The 11179-nt window shown below is 64.8% G+C and overlaps 3 protein-coding genes across 3 annotated transcripts in view; 1 reads left to right on the top strand and 2 right to left on the bottom strand.

Annotated features, from left to right (window-relative positions):
- Positions 1 to 157: 157 nt before the first annotated feature.
- Positions 158 to 1718, bottom strand: SELENOM (selenoprotein M). The gene is made up of 5 exons (XM_042828707.1): positions 1620 to 1718; positions 1511 to 1546; positions 1408 to 1442; positions 1013 to 1091; positions 158 to 924 (listed from the first exon to the last, which is right to left on the bottom strand). The coding sequence occupies exons 1-5, from the start codon at positions 1716 to 1718 to the stop codon at positions 712 to 714; spliced, it is 462 nt and encodes a 153-aa protein (XP_042684641.1). The 3' UTR covers positions 158 to 711.
- A 226-nt stretch (positions 1719 to 1944) lies between these two features.
- On the top strand, positions 1945 to 9079 carry INPP5J (inositol polyphosphate-5-phosphatase J). The gene is made up of 12 exons (XM_042828706.1): positions 1945 to 2618; positions 3272 to 3382; positions 4790 to 4898; positions 5478 to 5594; positions 5662 to 5837; positions 6148 to 6259; positions 6495 to 6604; positions 6861 to 7044; positions 7212 to 7349; positions 7579 to 7671; positions 7817 to 7921; positions 8042 to 9079. The coding sequence occupies exons 1-12, from the start codon at positions 1945 to 1947 to the stop codon at positions 8663 to 8665; spliced, it is 2553 nt and encodes an 850-aa protein (XP_042684640.1). The 3' UTR covers positions 8666 to 9079.
- Positions 9080 to 9138: 59 nt separating this feature from the next.
- Positions 9139 to 11179, bottom strand: part of PLA2G3 (phospholipase A2 group III) — a 135223-nt gene continuing 133182 nt past the window's right edge. The window contains exons 2-7 of the mRNA XM_042829070.1: positions 10841 to 11162; positions 10502 to 10769; positions 10266 to 10435; positions 10060 to 10189; positions 9827 to 9955; positions 9139 to 9747 (exon numbers count right to left, since the gene is read on the bottom strand). Of these exons, the coding sequence (XP_042685004.1) occupies positions 9558 to 9747; positions 9827 to 9955; positions 10060 to 10189; positions 10266 to 10435; positions 10502 to 10769; positions 10841 to 11162 (1209 nt within the window). The 3' untranslated portion in view covers positions 9139 to 9557. The remainder of the gene's footprint in view (positions 9748 to 9826; positions 9956 to 10059; positions 10190 to 10265; positions 10436 to 10501; positions 10770 to 10840; positions 11163 to 11179) is intronic.

The raw sequence follows: 11179 nt of genomic DNA, 5'->3' as shown, positions 1-11179 counted from the left end.
CTCCCAAAGCGTGCCCAAAGCTTTGGCGCCTGATCTACGTGGCCATGAGGACAGCACAGGAACGACATAGCAACCCTGCAACCCCCTCCTGCCTCTGTCCTGCAAGCATAGATGTGCACCCAACTGAGACTGCCCCAGAAAAATGACAAGGTGCAGCTGATGGTAGGCAAGGGCTTTACTGTGTGCTTGATAGAGGCAGCCTTGCTGGTGATGTAAAGCCATACCCTCCTGGGAGGCAGCTGTCCCACCTCCAGGACTCAATACATCTGCCCTCAGCACGTGGAGCTTTCTGCTGAGAGTTTCATCCTGTCCTGTGCAGGTAGGATACTGCTGTCCAGCACCAGGAGTTGACTGGACCTTGAGGCATGGGAAAAGAGCAAAAAGATCTCTCCTTCTCCTTACCAATCATGCCAAAATGTCTGGGCTGCATGGCTCAGGGGGAAGGCAGGGACAGGCACACAGGCTCACTCCAATGTCCGCAGTGCTTAGGAGCCTCTGCTCAAGGCTGGCATCATTCAGGGCACCCTTGGAACAGAGGCTACAGAGCACCAAGCAACAGAGGTAGCAGCAGGGAACATCTCTCTGCTTCCTGTTCACACTCTCACCACCCTGTGGCATGCTCCCCAGCCATGTGTGAAGAGCTGTCCTAACATCCTCAACCCCACGCTCTAAGGACTGGCTGCAGGCCCTCCCACCGCCTGGCACTGCTCACTACAGGTCTGGGTGGTCCTTCTTGTCCTGTTCAGACAGGGTCTTGCTGTCAGCTGCAGGAGCTCTGCGGGGTATTAGGGTGGGCAGTGGCTTGGCAGGGGCAAACTGGAACTCCTCGGGCACAGGGGCTTCGGGAGTCTCCTTGCGGTAGAAGCCCAGCTCCTGCACCAGCTGGTTGATCTCCTCCCGAGTCATGTCACTCAGGGGGATTCTCTGCACAGAGACAGGGATCCATAGTAGCTCCATCAGCCGAGGTGCCCTGGAGCCTGCAGCTGTGCTCGGTGCTGTGCAGCCCGCTCACCTCCAGCTCCTCATATCTGAAGCTAAGCAGCACGAGCTCAGGGTCGGCGCCGGGCAGGTGCTTCATCTCCAGGTTATGGCTGGGTGATTTGTTAAGGAGTGGCAGTGCCAGGCAGAACAGTCCCATCCCCCCATCCTCCTCCCGTCCCATCTAAATTACGCCCTGTTCTGACCCCTGTCCCGTTCTGCTACAAGCTCACATCCCGTCCCGTCCCTTGTCCTCATCCTGGCTCATCCCGTCCCCCGTCACATCCCATCCCCATCCCGTCACATCCGTCCTCGTCCCGTTACACCCCGCCCTGCCACGCCACTCCCATCCCACTTCCCTTCGCCCCTTCCCACCCCAATTTTGCCCCATCCCGGACCCATTTCCCCCACCCCGTCGCACAGCGATACTACAGCGGGATGTCCTGGTTGACGAAGGCTTTCACCTGCGGGCAGAGCGGCGCGGTTCGCAGCAGACCCGGCTCGGCTCCCCCCGTCCCCGTTAGACACTCACCTCCGGCAGCCGGCTCAGCCGTCACCCGCCGCACGTCTGCGTGCAGACACAGCACAGCCGGTCACCCACAGCCGGTCGCAGCCCGCGCTGCCCCCGGCCCCGCACCCACCTCCACTTTGCCTCTCGCCAAGCCCCGGGGCGGCCGCCGCTCGATCCCCGTCGCCGCCGCCGCCAGCAGCAGCAGCACGGCCAGCACCGCCCGCCGCATCCCGCCACGTCGCGACAGACCGCATTCTGCGCATGCGCGGCGCTGCGCGGGCACGCACCGCGCGCGTGCACGGCCGGCGGCCGCGCGCTCACGGCCGCGCGCAGGTGCAGGTGCTCTGGCTCCGCCCCTCCGCCGTGACGTCGGGAGGGGGGGGCGCTCCGCGCGCCTGGAGGGCGCCGCGCAGGTGGCGGGGGGCGCACGGGGAGAGCGGGGCCGCGCCGGGGGAATGGAGCGGGGCCGGCGGGGCAGCGCGGAGCAGGGCCCGGCCGTCCTGGGCTCGCGGCCCGTCTCCCCGCGCAGCCCCTCGCCCGCCGTCGCCCCCCCCGCGCTGCTCGTCCCTTTCGGCCCCGAGGGCCCGGCCCCGCCGCCAGCCGCGCGGAGGAGCTCCCGACCCGACGCCGCCTTCGAGCCGTTCTCTCCGCGTCCGTCGCCTGATGGAGCGCAGCCCGGCTGCGGGCGGCCCGACGAGCGGGTGTCGGGCCGGGCCGCGCAGCCCCTGGCGCTGGACGTGGGCAGGGCCCGGCCCGAGCCGCTCCCGGTGCCCGCGCTGCTGCCCCTCGGACCGGGCGTCCCGTCGGGCCGCGCCTCGGTGCTGGGCGCGGAGCTCGGCCCGGCGGAGCGCAACGTCCCCGGCAAGCCGCTGCCCAAAGCCGAGTCCAGCGATCACATCTCGGCCTGGGCGGCCCCCCGCGCTGTGGGGCTGCCCAAAGCCGTGTCCAGCGAGTTCCTTTCCGCCGGACGCATCGGGCTGGGCAAGGCGGTGGCTCTCGCCAAGCCGGAGCCCGAGGAGCTGCCCCCGTTCGGGAGGTGCGGGACGTCCCTCAGCCCTACGAGCTCCGGCGGATCCTCTGATGCTCTTCTGGGCTGCGCGGGGACGGCCGTGGAGGACGGAGCGTTCCGGTGAGCTCACGGTGGAGGTCGGGGGACAGCGGGACCCCTTCTGCATCCATGGGGGGAGGACGTGGGGTCTGAGCCTGCGGCGAAGGAGCAGTGGCCGAGTCCTCTGTGCGGGTGGCCGAGTCCTCTGTGCGGGTTGCCCTACTCATCCCTCTGTGATGGCCTTGGGGTGGGAGAGGTTGGGGGCTGAGGGACCCTCGGGACGTGGCGCGGCGTTTGGGGGATGGATGTAGGTGGAATTAGAGGTGACAGCAGCTCGCCGAGCTCTCAAAATGGTGTGGCCCTTCCCTGGCACGTTGCTGAAATTGGCTCCTGTGAGTTGCCACCGGAGCAGCCTGCGGGCTGCTGGCGCCCGCTGCGTAGCGGCGTTAATGTGCTGTGACGGGTGGTGGTGGCTGTGTGCTCTGAAGGACACTGCTGTCACGCGATGCACTGCCCAGCTGCAGGCAGGACGCAGCGGGGGGAGGCCGGAGCCCCTGTGTGTGGGATCAGGGGGATGAGCTCGGCGTGGGGAAGCGGTTATTTGGGGCTGTCCTCCTTTGGCTGAGCTGCTACAGCAAGTTCTGCCCCAGGCAGGCTCCTTGGGAGACTGGGTTGGAGGACAGGGAGCCCTTCTGAGCCTGAGTGTTACCTTGTTGTCCCTTATTCCTCTTAAGCATCACAGTGGTCACCTGGAACGTGGGCACAGCCATGCCCCCCAATGATGTGACGTCGCTGTTGCATCTCAACACGGGCGAGACGAATGATGCAGACATGATCGCCATTGGGTAAGAGAGAGAGGTGCAGGCCCCTGCCCTGGAGAGGGCCCTGTTTGAGGGATTTTCCACATAGTCCTGGGGGGCTCAGAGTGGGAGAGCTGCCTCTCAAACCCGCCCTCAGGCATAGGGAGCAGGGAGGGATGCGCATCATGAATGAGGAACAGCATCATAAGAGGTGATGGAAAATCAGCTTCTTTTAAAAAATGGGATCACTGAGAGGAGCTGAAACCCTCAGTTCACAAATAGCCATGAATCAATCCCTGCACAGCCCATAGCTGGTTTGCCGAGCAGAGCGTGGCCTCAGGAGGTGCCTGGGTCAAATCTGGAGAGGCTTTTAACTCGCCTGCTGGATTCTGCTGGAAGCATTTTCCTCATCTCACCTCTTGTCCGTGGTATGTGAGCCTCAAGGGCGCAGATCTGCTGTTCTCTCACAGCTGGATTGGCTCCGTGCCCCTGGCAACACTTAACTGCTGGCAAGGCAGCCCCAAGTTGGTGTGATGAGGCTTTCTTGGCGTGGCCAGCCAGGCAAGCTGAGCCAGAATTTAAGGGAAGACCAGACCCTTAGGGATTGCCATGGAGCATGCAGATCTGTGCCAAGAGCATGGATGTGCTGCCTGTTGTACAGCCTCTGCCCTGGGAGCTCCTTGTGTGCACAGTGGAGGAGCTCTGCCTCAGGCAGGAGGCTGCTGGAGCCCATCTCCTGGTTGGGGCCCCTCAGCCTTGCAGGCAGACCCTACCTGCAATGGGTCAGGGCAGGGGTGTTGCTTGGTGTGAGGGACTGGCTGGGGCTGTGCTGTGGCCAGGGCATGGTGCTGATGCCTCCACAGTGCCTCTGCCTGCCCATGTCCTTCCTCTGACCCGTACCTTTGTGCCCGGGGCACTCAATATTTTCGGGCAAGGCATTTCCTGATTCTGCTGTTCTCTGGGGATGCTCTCCTTCCCTCTGTTCTCTAATTGCTGAGTGGGGAGGAGCACTGTTAACCTTCTGTCGCTGCTGCTGTGAGCTCGGTGGCTAGGATGCATCCGGGCGCCCTGTGCTGAAGTACTGGTGGGACCTGGCTTCTCTGCAGACTTCCATGCAACTGACATGTCCTGTAAGCCCCTCTTGCACCTAGAGATAGACTTTAGACTGCTGCCCAGCCTTGTGCAGCTGAACTGCTCCTGCTTAGAGGGCCGAAGCATTGCAGCTTCATTGCCTCTTGTGCCTCTTGCTACCCAGCATCGCTAGCACGAGGATGTAGCTGGTTTGTGCTCTAAATCCAGGGTCCTCCCTTGGAATGCCCTTGCAGCTCTGTCCTTGGGTGCCTCGCCCAAGGAGCTCTCCCTGGCTGGGATGCAGGTGCCTTCCTGTTGTGGCTGAGGGATCCGTCTGAGATCAGACAGGCTCTGCAAAGCACTTTGTCCTTCTCCTCCCAGGCTGCAGGAGGTGAACTCCAAGATAAACAAACGCCTGAAGGACGCCCTGTTCACAGATCAGTGGAGCGAGCTCTTCATGGATGTGCTGAGCCCCTTCCACTTTGTGTTGGTAAGGCAGTCCCAAAGGGGCTGGACAGCCGGTGTCCCCTCTGTGCCTGCCAGCCAAGCAGGGGGGCACGGGGAGGGTGGCAGGGCAGAGAGGGATGGAGGGTGTGCAGGAGAAGACCTGGCTAGAGAGATGCCATGCAGCCCTCTGAGCAGCATGTGGAAGCTGAGCTGAAGGTGAATGGGGCATTTTTGCAGTATGCTGCCTGGCTTCTGCCGCTCTACTTGCTTCTCTGGTTGCTTTTGGCTTCCCTTGTGGTACTCTGGGGACACACCTTGTTGCCTGCTGTGTTGCACCAGGGTGAGGAGAGGATCCAGCCTGTGCTTCTGACAGCAGCCTGCAGATCCCAGGGCAAGGCTCAGCTCCCCAGACAGCCAGTGACAGAGTACATAAGTCCTAGCATTGCTGGGCTCATCTCAGTCAGTGGTCAGAATCCAGGCGAGCTCTGGATCTCCGAGCTAAATGTGCTGCTTAGCCACCTGTAAGATGGGCATGAAGGTGCTGCTCTGGCCTGGAACTGTCCCTGCCTTTATGGGCTGTGCTGTGGCTGTCATCCTGCTACAAGCCCTGCTCCTGTTCCAGGTCAGCACAGTGCGGATGCAAGGTGTGATCCTGCTGGTGTTTGCCAAGTACTACCACCTCCCCTTCCTGCAGGACATCCAGACAGACTGCACTAGGACAGGGCTGGGCGGCTACTGGGTGAGTGTGGTCCGGGGGGGTGGAGAGGGCTGCCTTCCTCGGGTCTCACGGCACCCAACTGGGGCAGGGCAACAAAGGAGGGGTGAGCGTCCGTCTGTCCATCTTCGGGCACATGGTGTGCTTCCTCAACTGCCACCTGCCGGCACACCTGGAGAAGGCGGAGCAGCGCAAGGAGGACTTTGCCACCATACTGCACATGCAGCAGTTTGAGGGAAGGGCAGCCAGTGGCATCCTGGACCATGAGTGAGTACCTCGCTGTTTTGCCTACTGCTCTGTGCCGATGCTGGAGGACCAGCCCTGTGCCTGGAGAGGGGGTTGGGTCTGGCATCTGAATCCGAGCGCAGCTTGGAGGTGGGGTCTGGGTGGCAGAGCTGCAGAGTTGTCCCTTGGTCCGGTGAGGTGCAGTTCAATCGGTGTTAAAAGGAGCCCTTGTTTGCTCTTGGGGCGCAGCCAGGCCTGCTGCAGTTCCCGGCACCCTCAAGGGTTGGGACTGGTTCCTACCCTGCTGGTGCTGATGCCTGGGCCCTGCTGCTCACTGCCCTCCCGCCCGCAGCCTCGTCTTCTGGTTTGGGGACCTCAATTTCCGCATTGAGAGCCTCGACATCCGCTTCGTCAAATATGCCATTGACAGCAACATCCTGAGCCAGCTCTGGGAGAAGGACCAGGTGAGTGGGCCGGGCTCACTGCCGGCTGTGTTCTTGGGCACTTACCAGCCGTGCCCATCAGCTGCGAGCCACTTGGCACCAAGGGCACGGGCTCTTCCAGCTCGTGGAGGAGCGGCAGGCAGCGTTCTCCCAGGGTGTTTTCCATCGGAGCTGTGCACATCAGCAGTTCCTTCCTGGGAGCTTCTTTCTTGGGAAGAGCTGGGGCCATGGAGCCTTGCTGCTCTCCTGCCCACAGCTAAACATTGCCAAAAGCACCTGGCCTGTCCTGAGCGGCTTTCAGGAGGGACCCCTCAACTTCCCCCCCACGTTCAAGTTCGATGTGGGCACCAACAAGTACGACAGCAGGTAGGACAGCTGGGGGCACATGCTGGGGGTGGGCGGCACGGCTGAGGTTCGTGGGGGTCTCGGAGGGAAGCTTGTGGGCTGGGACACAGCCATTGTGCTGGTGCCAGTGCAGGTCTGTCCCTGCAGCTGCACTGAGCTGTGCGCCGAGACGAGCCGCATCCCCTGCCTGCGTGCTCCATAGTGCCAGGGGGAGGCAGGTTGGGGTGGAGCCCACTGCCCCCCTGCCAGGCAAGAGATGCCCCTCTGTGCCCTGCAGTGCCAAGAAGCGAAAACCCGCCTGGACTGACCGCATCCTTTGGAAGATCAAATCTCCCAGCTCCGGGGCGGGCGGGCGCCGGCCCAGCCGGGGTGTGCTGTCGGTGAGCCAGCTCTGCTACTGCAGCCACATGGAGTACATGGTCAGCGACCACAAGCCTGTAGCTGCCATCTTTGCCGTGCAGGTGAGCAGCTGCCAGGGCTGCTGGCCACAGCCGTGCTGGGTGAATGTGTGCCCTGTGTGTGGCTTTCTTACTTTGCTGGGCAGGACTGCTGTCTCACCACCATGGCTGGGGGTAGTGGGGGTGCTGCTCCCACTTGCTCTTACCCACCATCTGCATGTCTCTGCCAGTTTGCTTCCAAGGCAGATAAGCCCCCGGTGGAGATCTTTGTGGCTGATGAGTGGATCAGGCCTGAGCAAGCAGTTGTCAAGTACAAGATGGCTGCTGGCTTTCACCGGAGCTCCTGGGACTGGATTGGCCTCTACCGGGTAGGGGCTGGGGTCCTTGGCAGTGTGATGTGATCCCCTCTGTAGCTGCCCCCTCCCACAGGTGCTGATGAACGGCCTCAGTGTGGGCTCTCCCATTCTGGGAAGGCCATGTTGGGCTGTGGATCCAGCACTTCTCTTTCTCCCACTCTGTGGGCTCCATATGGCCCAAAGCTATTGCTGGGGGCTGAGAGAAGAGCAAAAGCACCAGCTCACCTCCTTTCTTCCACAGGTGGGTTTTCGGCATCCTAAAGACTATGTGTCCTACGTTTGGGCCAGGAGCGATGATGGAGAGCGCTGCGTAGAGAAGCAGCTGTGTGCACAGGTGAGCAACTCTGGGAGTCAGGGCCATGGGGTGAGGCAGCAGCAGCCTCTGGACCTTTGGATGGCACCAAGCAGGGTGCAGGCCCACATATGGGGGTGGCTGGGGGGTGCAGCCCTGTGCTCAGCCTGATGCCCATCTGCTGCAGGTGATGTTCTCAGAGGAAGCGCTGCCCAAGGGGAAGGGAGAGTACATCCTCGGGTACTACAGCAACACCTCCAGCAGCATCGTGGGTGTGACAGAGCCATTCCAGGTCAGCAATGCCTTGAGGTGAAGGGTGGGGGGAGGGAGGTTTCAGCAGGGCAGGGCGTCCTGCTGCAGTGCCCCACAGCCCCCTGTGTGGGTCAGGGCCCAATGCTGATGTGTGGTGCAGATCTCCCTGCCTCGATCCGAAGAGGGCAGCAGCCCTACGGACAGCTCGGGCAGCAGCTCAGAGGAGGAGGATGACAGCACTCTTGTCCTGCTGGCCCCCAAATCCCGCAGCCCCAGCCCGGGCAAGATGAAGCGGCACCGGAGCCGCAGCCCCAGCCTGGCCAAGTTCCAGGGTCTCATCCTGCGCCCATCGAGCCGTGACCGGGGCACCAGCCGGAGCCCCTCACCCCAGAGCCGCCGTGGCCTCACCGGGGACATCCCTGCCATCCACCTGCCCCAGACAGAGCTGGGACGCCGTGGATCCAAAGCCAAGGAATCGGGGCAGGTGGCCAACAGCCAGGAGGGCGGCCCGGGTTCCTTCTACCAGACTGTGCGGGAGCCGTGCGTTGCCCGGCGTGCTGCTGCTGACAACCCTCTGGCCAGGGCTGATCCCAGGAACCTGGGCCTGCTGCCTGCGCTCCGCCTGGAAACCATCGACCAAGCCATGGGCCGACGGAGGGAGAGTGTAGACCAGGGCTATCCCTGCCGCAGGATGAGCCCCACCAGCCCTCCTTGCAGCACTTCCCCAAAGGAAGGGGGCAGTCCCCGGGAGCTGGATGGTTACAGCTGTACCATGGGGCGCTGAGGCTGCGCCCCCTCCCTCCGTAGCGCGCTTGCTGTGTGCTTTCCCGTGCCACGTCCCTGCTGTGAGCCATCCCCCTCCCTTATTTATTGCAGTGAATCACCCCTGCACCCCCGCTGCCTGCCTGCCCTGCTCCTCCCGGGGCTGCAAAGGAGGCATAGGGGAGGGAGTGGTGGTGAGGGAACCCCTCATGTGTGTCAGAACTGCGGGACGCTCAGTCCTAGGGCAGGTGAGTGGCCTGGGGGTGCTGGGGGCCAGGGATGGCGCTGCAAATGAGGATGTTTGCCCCCTCCTCCCGGGGCACAGCACTGCTGCGGGCACCCTGCAGATGGGAGCTTGCTTCTTTCCTGCCCTTACCACTGTGCCTCGGGCTTGGACATAGTGTGAGCAACAAAATAAAGCATCCCGCCTGCCCCAGCTGCACTGTGCTTATTGCAGGGTGGGGGCTGTGGGGAATGCAGGACCCCAGCACCGTGCACCGTGTCACTCTGCCCTTTATTTGCCTTGTGCCACACGCAGGCACTGACCTTCCCCAGGCACGGCACTGTGCTCCCACCTCTAGAGCTCGGGGTGGAACCTGACTCGCCCCAACCCCCCTGCTCCAGGGGCAAAACCGGGGCTGGGGGTCCTGGCACCGTCCTGCCCGGGGCTCCTACGCCCGCAGCATCCTTCAGGGGCGGTCGCTTTTTCCTGCCCCCTCTCCTTTCCCTTTGCTGTGGTGGCAGCCGCAGCTCCTAGGGATGGCAGCTCAGCCTCCTCCACCCCTTTCCTGCCCCACGCAGTCACGCCAGCAGCCACTCTCGGTGCCATCCTTTCTCTCAAGGACCCGACATTGAGCAGCTCCGCCCCGCAGCGCAGCTCCTCCCCACGCACGGTACAGCCCAGCCGCTGGGGCTCAGCGGGGCGCGGGGTGCTGCGGGGCTCCCATCCCCTGCTCCAGGGCCACCCGCCGGCACCGTTCGTACAGAGCATCACCGCCGCTCTCCTGCTCGTTCCACTCCCGACGTTCAGCACCGCGGCGCCGCAGCGTGGTCCTCAGATGCCGTGCGGGTACCAGCACGGCCCGGACCGCGGCGTCACAGCTGCTGGAGGAACAGAACAGAGAGCGTTGCGGCGAACAAAGCACCGCCAGCCCCGGCCCATCCCCGTTCCCTCCGCACTCACCCGCTCCGGCGCTCCGCTCCGCACTCGGCCTGCGGTTCCAACACGAAGCAGCGCGCGGCGATGCGCTCCGCCAGGAGCGGCGGCTCCGCGCCCCCGGGGCCCCTCGCCCTGCTCAGGGACCTCACCATTCTGCGGGGACAGCGGGGCAGCTCTCAGCACCCCGCCCGTCCTCCCTCTCCAGCCCCGCTCTGGGCGATGACGGACGGACGGAAAGGCCGCCCCACGGCACACACCTGCGGGTGCAGTTGCAGTGGAAGAGCGTCCGCGCACCGCCGTTCCGCAGCCCGTACTTCGTCTCGCGGGGCGCGATGCGGTGCTCGCAGCGATCCAGGTGCCGATAGGCTCTGCACAGCCTCCCCAGCCCTGGCGGCAGAGAGCGGCGATCGGACCGAAGCTCTCGGCCCGGGGACGCCCCCTCCGGTCCCCATCCGGCTCTCACCCCTCCGTCTTCCCGCGGCGCTCCCCGGGCCGGTCTCACACCGCTCCGCCTCTCCGACGGCGCCGGGCTGCTCTTCGCACGCGGAGTTCCCGACGGCCGCAGCGGCCGCGGTGCCGTAGGGGCTCTGCCGCACCATCGTGGCCACCGGCACCACCGCGTACCGCTCGCAGCTGAGGGCGCCGCATCAGGAGCCGCCCGACGGCCACAGCCCGCGGCTCCCGCGGCCCCGCACTCACCCGCCCCACCAGTGCCAGCGCACGCACTGCTCGGCGCGCCGCAGCACGAAGCACGGCACCTCCAGGAGGTCGAAGAAGGTGACTCCGATGAGGTCGGAGACGGTGTCGTTGAGGGCCCGCAGGCAGCGGCGGAACGCGGCGTCGCAGTCGCAGTGGCTGACGGTGTGCGGGCGGTAGTTGCGGATGCCGAAGCCGAACTGCAGCGCCTCGATCTGCGTCCCGCACCGATCGTGCTCCCGGCAGCAGCGGTCGGGGCCGCGGAACAGACCTGCGGGCGGCGATGTTCAGTGCCCTGCCCGCCCCGCCACGCGCGGCTCCGCGCGGCGCCCCGGCCCGTACCCAGCTCGGAGGAGTTCCCGGCCGAATCCCCGGCCCCGCACCACAGCGTCCCCGGCACAGTCCAACCCCTCCTCCGCCTGCGGTTCCCGCGGTGCGGCGATGGCTCGGCGCACGCCGCCCGCCGCCTCCACAGCGCGGCCACGTCCCGGCGCAGCGCGGGCGCGGGAGCGGCGGACGGGCGGCGGGCGCAGGCGGCGAGGAAAGCGCGGATCTCGCGGGGGTCCCGCCGCGCCCAGCAGCCCCGCAGCTTTCCGCGCCCGCCCCACGCGCCCTCCACCAACGCGGGCGGCCCCGGCCCCGCGCTCAGGAAGGCCGCGTAGCGCTCGCCGCCCGCCGCCA

The sequence above is a fragment of the Centrocercus urophasianus genome, unplaced genomic scaffold, assembly GCF_019232065.1.
Source record: "Centrocercus urophasianus isolate 14NV4802_14NV808 unplaced genomic scaffold, USGS_Curo_1.0 seq_30, whole genome shotgun sequence".
NCBI classification, from domain to species: Eukaryota; Metazoa; Chordata; class Aves; order Galliformes; family Phasianidae; genus Centrocercus; species Centrocercus urophasianus.
The sequence above is the reverse complement of the archived record's forward strand: the minus strand, read 5'-3'. Positions and strand labels throughout refer to the sequence as shown.

What these genes read in the sequence shown, in the direction of transcription:
- INPP5J (XM_042828706.1), top strand. Translation starts at nt 1,945, where the DNA reads ATGGAGCGGGGCCGGCGGGGCAGCGCGGAGCAGGGCCCGGCCGTCCTG. An exon ending in AGTGGCATCCTGGACCATGA is followed by an intron (nt 5,838 to 6,147) that starts GTGAGTACCTCG and finishes TCCCGCCCGCAG; the next exon opens with CCTCGTCTTCTGGTTTGGGG. An exon ending in AGAAGCAGCTGTGTGCACAG is followed by an intron (nt 7,672 to 7,816) that starts GTGAGCAACTCT and finishes CATCTGCTGCAG; the next exon opens with GTGATGTTCTCAGAGGAAGC.